At 45.2% G+C, this 16,392-nt stretch overlaps 1 protein-coding gene across 2 annotated transcripts in view; it reads left to right on the top strand.

The window, feature by feature from the left end:
* PRR5L (proline rich 5 like) overlaps window positions 1–16,392 on the top strand; it is a 183,417-nt gene that overhangs the window by 112,466 nt on the left and 54,559 nt on the right. For both annotated transcript variants that reach the window (XM_069221822.1, XM_069221823.1), the window contains exon 7: window positions 4,464–4,604. In XM_069221822.1, the coding sequence (XP_069077923.1) occupies window positions 4,464–4,604 (141 nt within the window). The remainder of the gene's footprint in view (window positions 1–4,463; window positions 4,605–16,392) is intronic.

The raw sequence follows: 16,392 nt of genomic DNA, 5'->3' as shown, positions 1-16,392 counted from the left end.
TTGTAAAATATTGGTTTGTCTGTCCGCTGAGCTTTTGGAATATATTGTGAAATCATTCACCACATGGCCCATTTAGCTTGGAAATCTTGCTGCACCCACCCGCCATATTTGTAGCAATTCTTTGATCATGGGTCTTCATGTTTCTTACCCTGGAGAAGACGTGGTGAGGCAGCCTCTCTTGTAATGTGCGACGGAGGTGTTGATGTGATAGAGGCACAAATGACCAATGAACAAGTGACGCATCTTTTAGTGGTCTCCTCGCCTGCAGAGTCATTAATGAGAGTTACCGGGTGCAGGAATCACAGAACACTTAAAATCGAACAAACTTAAATTCAGAGATTCTTCGAGGTGGCAGTTCCCTGGGTTTGTGTTGAGAAAACTGTCCACTCCATGCAAGAGGTGTGAGCGACAATAAGGAAAACTGCTACTAGGGCGGCAGACAACCTGGAGAAAGGACTCTAAGGGAAGCATCCTATGGTTAAACAGTTATCACAACCCGTCATCGAATTCCCTGGCATCATGGACCCAACATCGATGTTGCAAGACATCCATATGGACCTGACCAAGTTAGGCGTGAACATGTGTGTGTCTCTGTGCTAAGTTCAGGTGACTCGACAGACTGGGCCATGGTTTCACCCAAGTTGAGGCAGCTGTTGGTTTGCTGGAGGTGAGGAGAAAAAACTTGGGTAGCAATTGAGTGGTTTTTACCTGGATGTTCACTTACTGGACTTGGGGGTCACCAATGTGAATGCACAGGAAAATGTAGCCCAGAAAATTGTGGCTGATGATTGGATTACGATTGGTTCTAAGTTCTTATGTAGATAGTATCATTTAAAGCCTACCAAGTTCCTCTTGTATGTTAAAGAATTGCTCTCCCAACTGGGTGAGACATAGAAGGGTCTTCTGATCCGGTCCTGAACTATCACGGTCGTCTTCTGTTTCCCTTGGCACTTTAAGCGATGAGCTGCCTCACTGTTTCAGGCATGGGTCACTAATCCACTGGGTTTTTTCTGTTTTAAAATTCAGTTCCAGATTTTTCTATTGTTAAAGTATATATCAATCTCCTATCAACCCAATCAGTTAAACTCCTTATCCATATGCCTCAGAGGCAATACGGTGTAGTATGGTGACATTTTTATTGTTTTCTTTTACTTTCTTTTATCTTGTATATCTGTTATTAACAGTTTTAATTAACTACGCATTAATAGAAATTGACTTGACTTGACATTTAAAGCCTGAATGCCTAGTCCTGTGTGTTCCTGTTTTGCCCCCCTCCCCCGCCCTCAGCTGTTCGATTTCTGCCAGGGATGAAGGGCGGGCGGTGCTTCAACTCATTGGATTAGGAGGTGGTATGTAAGGAGCGTTGTGTCTTGGGTTGATACACTGTTTGAAGCCCTTCCCAATAAAAATTAGTGAAACAAAAAGGGTGCATGTACACCACTTCGAAAAAGATGGAGTTGTAAAAGTACTGAAAAAAATATTTTAGCTGCTTTTTTTTTAATTGCTCTATTAAAAATAAAAAAAAGCCTAATTCGTGCTGCTGAGTGGGTGACGTAAGGGTTTTGTGTAGACCGTTGTGGTTGTTTTTATTTCTTATTTCAATATTGGTATCAGTCCCTATTGCTTCTGTAATCTTACTTTATTTTTATTTTTAAATTAATTTACTTTTTCGCTTTTCTTGAATATGAAAGGCATGGAAGGGGTATCGTCATGTACGGAGTTAGCCATTCAGAATATATTTTCTTTTCCCATTTGTTTAGTGGTGTGCATGTGTAATGCATTTTGTTTCTTCAAGTCTAGGCTTCTTTTATGGACTGTTCAGTCTTTTCTCTGTGCATTCATCTACACAAATGTCAATGCTGTGGGGTGAAAGTACGGTTGCTCAGGCACTTTTGAAAAGAGAGTACCAGCATTTTTCAGCAGCGGTGCATTGGAGAGAGTACCAGCACTTCTCTGTAGCAAGCAGGTACTCTGGGATAATGCCTACTTGACGTTCTGTATTTTCATTTCAAGCACTGGCAACATGAGTTGTTATATCAATAAAAATGAGTTCACAATTGCTCTAGTAAAACTGCACTCCTTATTTTCGTAATACTCTCTGCACATACCTTTGTTCTTACAGTGCATGCCTTAATTCAAAATAAATCACAACTCATTAAAATTCACTTTGTTTCTGAAGCCACTGTGTCATGCTTTGCCATTTCTGGTGCACACGTGTAGTCCGAGCGTGTCCAATGTGCTTGTCAAATTGGCTAAAATTGATAGAGGTGGTTTTTAGCTCTTTCACTTGTGTCTTCGGTGGAAGCACTCACGTCAAGGTGCTCCTCCTATGATTTCAGAGACACGTAGCTAATCTTTCAACAGTTTGTACTAAACGTCACCTAGGGTGATTGAAATTTGGTGGACTTTAAACGAAAAATAGTTGACTATAGAAAGGGGATTGTGATTAGTGATAGCACTAGTTGAAGTTCACATTTGACAACACTCGCAATCTTTCAAAACTTGGGAATTTACCATTGTTCCTTGCCGGTTTTGAAAGCCTTTTGTTAGTGGGACTGAATCCGCCGCGAAGTAAGGATTTCTGAGGTTTTGAAAGCCCATGGATGGGGGTCTGACCATTACACAGCAGAGTTATTTTCATAAGATGTACTTGTCACCCCTTAAACTTTCATTGATTGGGTTTGAAGGGTGGTGTGTGCCTGTCCTGAGATTCTCACAGGGGTATTTTACTGCATATGGTATGTGAATGCAATAGAGGGATTTCCTTCTAGAATGAATTTAGAGAAAAGCCCTTGGAAAGGTCTTCGGTTCTTAGAAGAAAGACTGATGTTTCCGAAATGCTTGGTGACATTAAAACACCACTGCAATCCTATGTCCTGTAAGACATGCATACAGAACGGGATGCTTAACAGTTGACAGTTTTGGGGGGTCTCAAGCTCCCCTTCTGATGGTCCATTTCCAAACACCAAATGAGATTTACAGTCTCAAGTCTTTGAAGTTTATGTTGGGGCTCTGCATCCTTTTGAAGTGCTCACTCCTCTGGCCTCTCATCCTCTTGAAAGCAGCCTGTCATAACAGGAGAGACTCCAGAACTTATAGTCCCACAACACAGGCCATGGGAGTGACCAGAGGTTCACACCTGGATGTCCGCCACAGTGATGTGTACCAAAAACGTAGCCCGTGGCCTGTTCCCCACTCTGATTCTCTCATCAGTCCCATCTCCTTCCTGAGATGTGCCCAGACCACTTCCTCGTGACCGCTCTCTGAATCCAAGTGCACCTGGCCCTCCCTTCCTCCAGTGTGTCCCACCCAGCTTCTAGGAATGCAGCAATTCACAAAGCTGTCTGGGGGTTTCCTCGTATTTCATCATGCAGCCCTGGTTCTCCCAAAAAGGAACCCAGAGTCTTCGATGTACATTAGCAGGCACACATACACCCAGCGCAGACGTACAGTATGCGCACTGCACAGCACTGCACCTTTTATGTCTTGTACCACTCGCAGGCATACATACACCCAGCACATGCATACAACATACATGCACTGCATAGTACTGCATTATCCCTGTATTGTACCCTTCACAGGGAGATATACACTCGGCACATGTAAATGACACATGCACTGTGCAGCACTACACTCCAAACCAATGTAGGCCAAGGCTGAGTTAATCACACAGCATTGGAGGTTTAAGTGAGCGAGCCTGTAGGCCTCACTCCAGTTACGCAGTTTAAAAAGGAGCTGTTCACTCCCACTGATTACTACCCTGTACACTGCCACCACTGAGCTCCTTAACGCCTGATAAAGGCAGGACGAAGCCTTTTACCAGTATTAGGGTAGCGATTTGGGCGCCCTTCCCCAGTCCAGAATAACCTCCTTCCATGACACAGGCCAATGCCTTGAGCACACGCATGATCCACATTTGCCTACGGCATGAAAAATCAGCATTGGTGACATACATCAGTACAGTGGGTGCACTCAGAACAGGGGTGCATCTCCACCACCATACGAGGGACTTTTCCATCCCAACAATGTCTGTACCAAAAAGTTGTTTCATTGGGCTTTGTCAGGAATTAACGTGGCCCTCATTTTCATGGTCTTCAATTGGGTCAATCAATCAATCAATCCGGGATTTGTAAAGCGCACTACTCACTCGTGAGGGTCTCAAGGCGCTGAAGGGGGAGAAGGGAGGGGGGAGTCAGGTGCTGCTTCTGCTCGAACAGTAACTCAGTAGAGTGGGTAACTCTAACATTCCCCTTGCATGCTCCAGCCTCACTCTTGTTCAGTCGTTGCGAGCTATATTCCTTCAGCCACAGCCATGTTCTGAACCTGGAAGGAATAGTGTGGTCCTGGAGACCTCATCTCATATGTTAATTGAACATTCTCTATTTGAGATATTATATGAGACTGTTCACTGTGTGAATCCTGGTGTAATTTTTCCTTTCGTTTCTCTACCACTTTATTTCCAGGGCCAGGAGTTGACCATTCGTCAGATAGCGCTGCTGGGATTCCGAGACTTTGTGGTCCTGAAGGTGAAGTTGGAGGATGCCTTCCTGTCGGTGCAGATGCAGATCCCTCCCTCCATTGTTCAGATGCTCCTTATTCTTCAGGTGAGATGTTTTCTAGGCCCGCATACGGACATGGCTGGTTTGGCTGTGTGAGAAGAGGAAAAACGTGTGGTTTGCAGGAAACCTTTGGCCCTAATAGCTATCCCTGAGGGAGTGTCACCGGTTTCTTGCAGCAGTCCGATATGATTTGTTGGTGCAGAGAAAGAATACTCCTGAGTACCCAACCTGAATGAATATGGTGAGCTGTTACAGAAAAAAAACTTGGCTGTATCGCCACATCTTCTGTAAAATGGAGTTATCTGTATCTTTTGGGGGGGATGGGATGACCTGTGATTGTCTCTCCAAATGTGCATGTAAACCAGTGGCTGCTTAGAAAATATGTCTGGGAAATTGTGATCTAAAATGAATGGTTTATCTCCCCTCCCTCCAAGCACTTGCTGTAGAGGGCCATTCTAACTCTGCAAACCACAGTCCAGCGAAGCGCTTAACTCCAAGTTAGGCCCTTTCACCTGCCTGCACAATGGTCTGACTTCATTCATGTTATTACACAGCTGCTAATCTGCACTCTTCCCTGCATCCTGCCCTCAAGTCGAAGCCTATCAGACAGCGCAGCTGCCTGGTTGCAAAAAACTTCTGGGGGACATTCTGGAAGCTTTCCTGGGAGTGTATTCTGCTTATTGCTTACCAGTGGCATTGTGTTATGTAACTCGCGGTTGCTTGCTTTCTATTTGTGGCTTTATTTGTTTTAGGCTGTCCAGCATGTCGTTCGTCACTCCCATGACGCATTGCCTCTTTACCATCTGTCTGACGAACACCTTTTATTCTTCCATGAGTACTCGCTTTGTGGGAACTTTTTTTTATTTTTTGAGGCACTCCAGAAGAGAACACTCTACTCCACTCCATGCCACTCTACAACCCTCCGTGGTACAACACTCCACTCTAGGACACTCCACTCAAGGACACCCTACTCCACTTTACTTCACTCTATTTTACTTTACTTTACACTACTTTTCTTTTAGAAACTTTACTTCATTCCAGTCTACTCCACTCTACTCTACAACACTCTATGCCAGTCCGCTGGATGCCACTCCGCTGTATGCAACTCCACGACACTCTATTCTGCTATATGCCACTCCTGATGCGACACTCTACTTCACGCCACTCTTCTCTATGCCGTTAACCTTTAGTCATGCTTAACAGCCACGTTGGTGTACACCATGGCTAAAACACATTGACAAAGTCAATAGCTCTTGCATAGGCGAAAGCTATTGGATTTGTCAGTGCTAGTTTTATGGTGTTATCTTCTTGCTGAGACACATCACCCCACCAGAAGCCACGTTCAGGGTTTTTGAGTCTCTGCATCTTGTTCTCTTTTCTTTACTCCATTGGCTAAACAAATGGCTGTGCAGCTAAATGTGTTATTTAGTTATTATACCACTTCTCTGGGTAGATATAGAAAATATATGTTCGATGGCATCTGTCGCTGTAGATACGCATGTTTTGCATAGCTCGCCATCTGGTGTTGGGCCGGAGTGTTACAAGTTGTTTTTCTTCGAAGAAGTCTTTCGAGTCACGGGACCGAGTGACTCCTCCTTTTGTCTCCATTGCGCATGGGCGTCGACTCCATCTTCGATTGTTTTTTTTCCGCCATCGGGTTCGGACGTGTTCCTGTCGCTCCGAGTTTCGGAACGGAAAGATAGCTAATTTCGGAAGATTTTCGTCGGTATTGTTGCGTTCGGGATCGGCGTAGTTAGATTCAACACCGCATCGAAGATCGAAGAGCTCCGGTGCCCTTCGGGGTAGTTTTTCGATCCCCCGTCGGGGCCTGGTCGGCCCGACCGCGTGCAGAAGAACGCCGATGGAACGGACCCCGTTCCGTTTCTGTCCCAAATGCCACAATAAATACCCCTATACAGACCAACACTTGGTCTGTAACCTGTGCCTGTCACCTGAGCACAGTGAAGACACTTGCGAGGCCTGTTGTGCGTTCCGGTCCCGAAAAACACTCCGAGACCATCGAGCCAGAAGACTTCAGATGGCGTCCGCGCCGACAGCCCACCGGGAGTTCGAGGAACAAGAAAAGGAGGGAACCTTTTCGATCCAAGAATCGGACTCCGAAGGATTCGACGATACACAAACCATGAGTAAGACGTCGAAAGCCACTCAGAAGAAGATTTACAAGGCCCAGGGGACGCCACTGCCACCAGGCCATGGCTCGACCCATAAATTCGGTGACCGACCGTCGGCACCGAAAAAGGTCCAAACAGTGCCGAGATCGTCCGACTCCGGTCGAGACACCGGCACGCAGCCTTCTCGGGACCGAGAAAGTGCTGGAGACAAGCATCGACACCGAGATACCGGTGTAGACACGGCTCGACGCCGAGACAGCGGCACCGAAGAAGATCGACGCCGAGAGGTTTCGGCCCCGAAAAAGAAAAAAGTCACCTCGGAGCCGAAAAAAGATGCAGACAGGGTTTCGGTGCCAAAACAAACTGCAACCGACCCAGTTTCAGGCTCTTATACAGAAGAGCACTCGCTAACCTCCCAAATGCAAAAGCATAGGTTTGAGGAAGAGCTACACCCAACTGATGTAGACCATACGCAAAAGCGTATTTTCATACAGCAGGGGACAGGAAAAATAAGCACCCTTCCCCCTATTAGAAGAAAGAGAAGATTGGAGTTCCAAACTGAACAAACACCACAAACAAAAGTGGTGAAAAAAGTTACCCCACCACCCTCTCCTCCACCTGTGATTAACGTCTCACCAGCACAAACTCCATCACATTCCCCAGCTCACACCACCATGAGCCAGGGTGACCAAGATCAAGACGCATGGGACTTATACGACGCCCCAGTGTCAGATAACAGTCCGGAGGCATACCCTACGAAGCCATCTCCACCAGAGGACAGCACTGCGTATTCTCAAGTGGTGGCTAGAGCAGCACAATTTCACAATGTAAGCCTCCACTCAGAACAGGTCGAGGATGACTTTTTATTCAACACACTCTCCTCCACCCACAGCTCCTACCAAAGCCTGCCTATGCTCCCTGGTATGCTCCGGCACGCAAAAGAAATCTTTAAGGAGCCGGTCAAAAGCAGGGCAATCACACCAAGAGTGGAAAAAAAGTATAAGGCGCCTCCTACAGACCCGGCTTTCATCACTACACAGCTGCCACCAGACTCTGTCGTTGTAGGAGCAGCTAGGAAAAGGGCCAACTCCCACACATCTGGAGATGCACCACCCCCAGATAAAGAAAGCCGCAAGTTCGATGCAGCTGGTAAGAGAGTCGCAGCACAAGCTGCAAACCAGTGGCGGATCGCTAACTCCCAGGCACTACTTGCGCGCTATGACAGAGCCCATTGGGATGAGATGCAACATCTCATTGACCATCTGCCCAAGGACCTACAAAATAGGGCAAAACAAGTGGTTGAGGAGGGACAGACCATTTCCAACAACCAAATCCGCTCCTCCACGGACGCTGCAGATACAGCTGCACGGACAATTAATACATCTGTAACTATCAGAAGGCATGCATGGCTCCGAACGTCTGGATTTAAACCAGAGATTCAGCAAGCAGTTCTCAATATGCCTTTTAACGAAAAAGAACTGTTCGGTCCAGAAGTGGACACCGCGATTGAGAAGCTCAAAAAAGACACGGACACTGCTAAAGCCATGGGCGCACTCTACTCCCCGCAGAGCAGAGGGAATTACAGCACATTCCGTAAAACACCCTTTAGAGGGGGGTTTCGGGGTCAGAGCACACAAGCCAGCACCTCACAGGCAACACCGTCCAGTTACCAGGGACAGTACAGAGGAGGTTTTCGGGGACAATATAGAGGAGGGCAATTCCCTAGGAATAGAGGAAAATTTCAAAGCCCCAAAACCCCTACTACTAAGCAGTGACTCACATGTCACTCATCCCCTCCACACAACACCAGTGGGGGGAAGAATAAGTCATTATTACAAAGCATGGGAGGAAATCACTACAGACACTTGGGTTCTAGCAATTATCCAACATGGTTATTGCATAGAATTTCTACAATTCCCTCCAAACATACCACCAAAAGCACAAAATTTGACAAAACATCATTCCAATCTCCTGGAGATAGAAGTGCAGGCACTATTGCAAAAGAATGCAATCGAATTAGTGCCAAACACACAGATAAACACAGGGGTTTACTCACTGTACTTTCTGATACCAAAGAAGGACAAAACGCTGAGACCAATCCTAGACCTCAGAATAGTGAACACATTCATCAAATCAAACCATTTTCACATGGTCACACTACAAGAAGTATTACCATTGCTAAAACTACACGACTACATGTCAACTTTAGACCTCAAGGACGCGTATTTCCATATAACAATACACCCATCGCACAGGAAATACCTAAGGTTTGTATTCAAAGGAATACATTACCAATTCAAGGTACTGCCTTTCGGATTAACAACCGCACCAAGAGTCTTTACCAAATGTCTAGCGGTAGTCGCTGCACACATCAGAAGGCAGCAAATACATGTGTTCCCATATCTAGACGACTGGCTAATCAAGGCCCATTCGTTAATAGAGTGCTCAAATCACACAAATCAGATCATACAAACCCTCTTCAAACTAGGGTTCACCGTCAACTTCACAAAATCCAACATTCTGCCGTGCAAGGTACAACAATACCTAGGAGCCATAATAGACACAACAAAAGGAGTAGCCACTCCAAGTCCCCAAAGAATTCAAAATTTCAACACCATCATACAACGCATGTATCCAACACAAAAGATACAAGCAAAGATGGTATTACAACTCCTAGGCATGATGTCTTCATGCATAGCCATTGTCCCAAACGCAAGACTGCACATGAGGCCCTTACAACAGTGCCTAGCATCACAGTGGTCTCAAGCACAGGGTCATCTTACAGATCTGGTGTTAATAGACCGCCAAACTTACCTCTCGCTTCTGTGGTGGAACAACATAAATTTAAACAAAGGGCGGCCTTTCCAAGACCCAGTGCCACAATTCGTAATAACAACAGATGCTTCCATGACAGGGTGGGGAGCACACCTCGATCACCACAGCATACAAGGACAATGGAATGTACATCAAACAAGACTGCATATAAATCACCTAGAACTTCTAGCAGTTTTTCAAGCACTAAAAGCTTTCCAACCAATAATAGTTCACAAATACATTCTCGTCAAGACAGACAACATGACAACAATGTATCATCTAAACAAGCAAGGGGGGACGCACTCCACGCAGTTAAGCCTGCTAGCACAAAAAGTTTGGCGTTGGGCAATTCACAACCAAATTCGCCTAATAGCACAATTTATACCAGGGATCCAAAATCAACTCGCAGACAATCTCTCTCGAGATCACCAACAGGTCCACGAATGGGAAATTCACCCCCAAATTCTGAACACCTATTTCAAACTCTGGGGAACACCTCAAATAGACTTGTTTGCGACGAAGGAGAACACAAAATGCCAAAACTTCGCATCCAGATACCCACACAAACAGTCCCAAGGCAATGCCCTATGGATGAACTGGTCAGGGATATTTGCTTACGCTTTTCCTCCTCTCCCTCTCCTTCCTTACCTGGTAAACAAACTCAGTCAAAACAAACTCAAACTCATATTAATAGCACCAACTTGGGCAAGGCAACCCTGGTACACAACGCTGCTAGACCTATCAGTAGTACCCCACATCAAATTGCCCAACAGGCCAGATCTGTTGACACAACACCACCAAAAGATCAGACACCCAGATCCAGCATCGCTGAATCTAGCAATCTGGCTCCTGAAATCCTAGAATTCGGGCACTTACAACTTACCCAAGAATGTATGGAAGTCATAAAGCAAGCCAGAAGGCCATCCACCAGGCACTGCTATGCAAGTAAATGGAAGAGGTTTGTTTGCTACTGCCATATTAATCAAATACAACCATTACACACAACTCCAGAACATGTAGTGGGTTACTTGCTTCACTTACAAAAATCTAACCTGGCTTTCTCTTCCATTAAAATACACCTTGCAGCAATATCTGCATACCTGCAGACTACCTATTCAACTTCCCTATATAAGATACCAGTCATTAAAGCATTCATGGAGGGCCTTAGGAGAATTATACCACCAAGAACACCACCTGTTCCTTCATGGAACCTAAATGTTGTCCTAACTAGACTTATGGGTCCACCTTTTGAACCCATGCACTCCTGCGAAATACAGTTCCTAACCTTGAAGGTTGCATTTCTCATCGCCATTACTTCCCTAAGAAGAGTAAGCGAGATTCAGGCGTTTACAATACAAGAACCTTTTATACAACTACACAAGAATAAGGTCGTCCTAAGGACTAATCCTAAATTTTTGCCAAAGGTTATTTCACCGTTCCATCTAAATCAAACAGTGGAACTTCCAGTGTTTTTTCCACAGCCAGATACCGTAGCTGAAAGGGCACTACATACATTAGATGTAAAAAGAGCATTGATGTATTACATTGACAGAACAAAGAACATCAGAAAGATTAAACAACTATTTATTGCATTTCAAAAACCTCATGCAGGAAACCCAATATCAAAACAAGGTATAGCCAGATGGATAGTTAAATGCATCCAAATCTGCTACCTTAAAGCTAAACGACAGCTGCCCATTACACCAAGGGCACACTCAACCAGAAAGAAAGGTGCTACCATGGCCTTTCTAGGAAACATCCCAATGCAAGAAATATGTAAGGCAGCCACATGGTCTACGCCTCACACATTCACCAAGCACTACTGTGTAGACGTGTTATCCGCACAACAAGCCACAGTAGGTCAAGCCGTATTAAGAACATTATTTCAAACTACTTCCACTCCTACAGGCTGAGCCACCGCTTTTGGGGAGATAAGTGCTTACTAGTCTATGCAAAACATGCGTATCTACAGCGACAGATGCCATCGAACTGAAAATGTCACTTACCCAGTGTACATCTGTTCGTGGCATCAGTCGCTGTAGATTCGCATGTGCCCACCCGCCTCCCCGGGAGCCTGTAGCAGTTCGGAAGTTACCTTCAACTATTTGTATATATATAATCTCAACCTTAAATAGGTACATACTTAGTCAATCCATTGCATGGGCACTATTACTACAATTCAACTCCTACCTCACCCTCTGCGGGGAAAAACAATTGAAGATGGAGTCGACGCCCATGCGCAATGGAGACAAAAGGAGGAGTCACTCGGTCCCGTGACTCGAAAGACTTCTTCGAAGAAAAAAAACTTGTAACACTCCGGCCCAACACCAGATGGCGAGCTATGCAAAACATGCGAATCTACAGCGACTGATGCCACGAACAGATGTACACTGGGTAAGTGACATTTTCATTCTCCATCCTTTCACTTTTCGAGAATTTTTAACCTTTACGCAACAACCTACGTCGCTCTCTCTTCCCATTTTTAAAAATAAATGTAAAATTTGATGTCCTATTTTTGTTCCTCACCAAAACCCTAAAGATCAATTCTTAAACTCCTCAATTTGGCACAATAAATATATTGAAATAATTAATAAAACTTTTTTGGGGGAAAACATGGCATGCTAAAGGTTTAGGATGGGTTAATCAAATTTTTATAATGTTTTTCTTTATTTTACACGAGCAAAACCACGTTTCTCTTTTCCAACTTCATTTTCAACCAAATACCTCATACTTATTACTATCATTCAAAAAAACATATGAATTTTTTACACTGGATAACACGGCCACTTCTCACACCTCCCAGTTAACGTCATTATTGACCTTCCCTTCGTCATCTCAGATATATCGATTACTCACAACTCCGCCGTAGGACTGGGATGATCCGTAGTGGAGCTTCAATGGGAGCATGATTCACATACAACTTCTTCAATACCATTATGGGATAGTTTGGCTCAAAATCATCTAGAGCTGCCAGTACGACTCAAACCCTACTTTAGATTTAAAATAGATTATTGATATTCTATATCACTCCAGTCTCTCTCCATAAAATAGATTCCTCAACCTCCTGCAGGTCCTGCAATAGGTCAACCTCCGATCTTAAACATATTCTCTTTGAATGTTCCTACATGCATCACGTTTGGATAAATACTATCTCTATTGTGTGTATTCCTTTTAGTTACACCAGTATATTTCTGGGTAATCTTGCACAAGATTGGTCAATGCATCAAGATAAAATTGGTATATTAGATTTACTTCTGGCAATTGCATTTCAACAGATTAGCAAGTCATGGAAGAAAGCTTCGAATACATCATTTCAGGCCTGGTGGTATGGTGTCATATAGGTTAGACAGAGCCTACGTGGCACCAGTATCTCTTGCTATCAAAAGAGACATCCTTTGGGTACCCATGACACCTTTTCTAAATTCTGCAACTCCATCTGTACCTATACACAATCCTCGAATGGAAGAAATATCCAAACCTCCATGAAATCTATCAGTGTTATTTATTTGTATCCGACTATTTCATTGGAGGTAGATAGCCATTGCCTGAATATTATTAATGCTACTTACTCTGAGTAATTATACACGATGTGATATTTTATTCCTCTTTTCTTAATTATTTTACAATTGTTTTTTAGCATTTTACATTTATTCAATGTGCATTTATTACTGGTTCAACCTTGAATTATCAATAAACTTTACCTTTTAAATTAAATAAAAAAAAAAAAGGGTTATTTAGTTCCGGGTGCCGAAGTCCTCGTTCACGCGACAGTCTCACTGCTCTGCTTGAGTGGGGGTGGGCCAGCCAGGCGCCAAGTAGATTGACCCCGTTCTGTCCATGTTCACACATTGAGCAAGTTCACGCTTCCCCGATTGTGGACTCTGTTGTGGTCCAGTTCGTGTGTGTCGGAAGACGAAGGGCATTTATGAGTGTGACGCGAGTGTCATCACTTGAATTGACTCCTCGCGTGGGATTATGGGCCGAGCTGCCGGTACGGCCGCACTTATGAGTGTAAACATGTAAAACCGAAATGGGAAGTGTGGTTAGTTCCCACTTTCAGGCGGAGATCTCATTCAGAGTGAAATACATCAACACACCGCCGGCTTTGCAGTTCACCCGTTCAGATGTCTGACCATCATTCATCATTAGGTGGCAGGTGGCACCAGCAGGAAGCCATAATTTAGTACAAGCATGCGCTATGCCAGGTATATTAATGCAGGTTTGGGGTTAGTGGCATCCCCCCACCCCCATGCCCTCCTAGAGTGATAGCGAATACTGGTGGGAATCTGGGCCCGGATGACAGCGTCTGGGGGTGGCTCTGGGCTGTTCTTTTCTTTGCAATCACAAGTAAACAGAGTCGCGCCCCCTGGCAAATGTTTCAGGCGGTCTTTTAATAGCCAGTAAAACATTTTTTTTTTTTCTTTCCAGAATTGAATCTTTGCCAGAGAACGTGATAAAGATTGTGCTAAACAACGCTGTTGGCAAGCAGACCTGCCAACTTAAACAAAAAACTCAGTGTGAGGAGAGGGCGGGGCCTTGGAGGGTGTGTGGCCTCGTGCCGAGAAGACCCAGAGGCACTTTTGACCTCACTCTGGCCCCCAGCTCCCCTACCCCCCCCCCCCTCCAAAAAAAAAGCACTTGCTGAGGCTGTTGCCGATGTCCTGGAGTGCTTTCACACCCATTAATGGACATCGCCAGTTAAAAGCCTGGCCCCTGGCTTGCTCTTTGCTACCCCTGGTCTGCCTTTGTGGGGCAGCTCGTCCTTATGGACGTCAGTTGGGGCTCCACACTTTGTTTTCTGTCATTTTCTTTATCACACTAATAGTGAATAACAGCATATTATTAGTCACTATTAGTGTTATAGAAATGGAGTACAAGCAAACATGCTTTAAAATGTATTTTGTGTGCGTGCTTGCGGGTGAGTGTGTGTTTAAGTGAGAGAGCATGTGAATGTGTGTGTGACAAAGTGGAGGTCAGAGCAGGCATGATGTCACTTCCGCTACTCCTGGCATTTCTGTGAATTGACAGCTATGGCTCCCAGACATCCCCCCCCCCCCCCTTAGTTTTAATGACAAAATGTTAACTTCTGGTTTACTACAAATGGTTCCAAAGATGCCCTTGTTGCGAGGGTGAAAGTATGTTCCTAACCACAAACCTTCATTTGGCGGGGCCACCGGAAATCTTGTGTAATGAAACCGGTGCTCATGTAAAGCGCTTTAACACCTTCCGGTCGAGTTCGCGCTACATAAAAGTGCAAAAAAATGCACGTGGAACGGCATGAAACCGCGAACCTCTCACACCTTACAAAAGGCTCTCTCAAACAACCAAATTAGTAAAAACATCAGAGGATGATTTTTTGTTCACAACTTGAGGTTCTTAAGAAAAAAAATATATATATTTGGAGTGCATGTTTTACATTTTACTAGTGTAAGCGGGCAAGGACTTAGTTGCAAGGCAGCACGAGGTAGGAGTGAGAATGAATTATTCGGGGGGGGGGGGGGAGGCTGGAGCAAAGGAATGAGGTGCCCCCATCTGCTGGTTTGTGACTAGAAACACCTATCGCAGTCCGAGTTCCAATATTTCAGAAAAGAGCCCCAATCTTTGCACAGGCATCAACGTAAAAAGTAAAGAACTGGACCGAAGGCCTGTGGAGCGCCGTATAATCGATTAATTGTCTTAATCGGAGTTCTAGAAGGTCAAATCCTTTCCAGATTTTTTTTATCATAACCCGGACTATGTGAATGAGCTCCATTTAGGCCATTTGTATTAGATTTCTTACGTGTGGCCATTCTGAAAACCAGTTGTATGATGCAACCAAGCATTCCAGAACAACGCATGCCTTAACGCGGCCGGAACCACGACCGCATCGTTTCCGCGCATGCCTTTACAGCGGATTTCATAGTAAAAGCACGCCTAGTAAACGCATGTGTGGAAACGCATGCAAAGCGGCATGCGTGGTTCTGTCATGCAACCCCGCACAAGCCCTGAGGCCCAAAACTACCCTCACTCCTAGTGCCTAAACTACCCCGATCCCCCCTACCCACCCTGAGCCCTAAAAAGAAATGATCCAGACACCCCACACCCCACATCATAAAGCTAAAGTACCCTGACACCCCAACCCACCCTAAAATAAAAACTATCCCGACCCACCCTGCCCCATAAAACTAAACTACCCCGACACCCCCAACCCACCCTGAGCCCTAAAAAATAAAAATATCCTGACCCTCCCAGTCCCTAAAAACTAAACTACCCTGACACTCCCCACCCGCCCTGAGCCCTAAATCCTTCCACCTAATAAGTAAAGAGCCCTGAATCCCCACCCACCCTAAGCCCTAAAAAAAACTATCCCAACCCCCACACACCCTAAGCCCGAAATCCACCCCACCGCTAAAAACTACCCACCAACCCTGCCCTAACCCCTCACCGCGTCCTCTGCCGATCCTTCCTCCTCTTCTCCTCCATACTCCTGCCCTTCCTTAAACCCACCTCTTTAAAAATAAACTACCCCACCCTAAGCCCTAAATAAAAACAAAAATACCCACCCCCCCCCCCCACTCCCGCTACCAAAAAAACTGAATAGCCCGATTTCCCCCCCCCACCTTAAGCCCTCAAAACAATACCCAAAGCCGCCCCTTCCCCTTCTAGATGCAGCCAGGGCACTCCGACGAGTCACTCATTGGCATGCTCGAGCAGCATTTATCCAGGTTTCTTGTGACCAAGGAGGTCCTGTGGGTTATTCCATTTCTCTTCTGAGGTGGTATGGTGGGTGAAAAACGGTGGATTGGGATGCAGCCAAAGAGATGGTCAATAGCTGAGATTAACAGACCTGGCAACTCTCACGGTGCCGCTGTGTGACACAATATGCGCGCTCCTCACATGGCCACCCA

The sequence above is a fragment of the Pleurodeles waltl genome, chromosome 3_1 (genome assembly GCF_031143425.1).
Source record: "Pleurodeles waltl isolate 20211129_DDA chromosome 3_1, aPleWal1.hap1.20221129, whole genome shotgun sequence".
Taxonomy (NCBI): Eukaryota; Metazoa; Chordata; class Amphibia; order Caudata; family Salamandridae; genus Pleurodeles; species Pleurodeles waltl.
The sequence above is the reverse complement of the archived record's forward strand: the minus strand, read 5'-3'. Positions and strand labels throughout refer to the sequence as shown.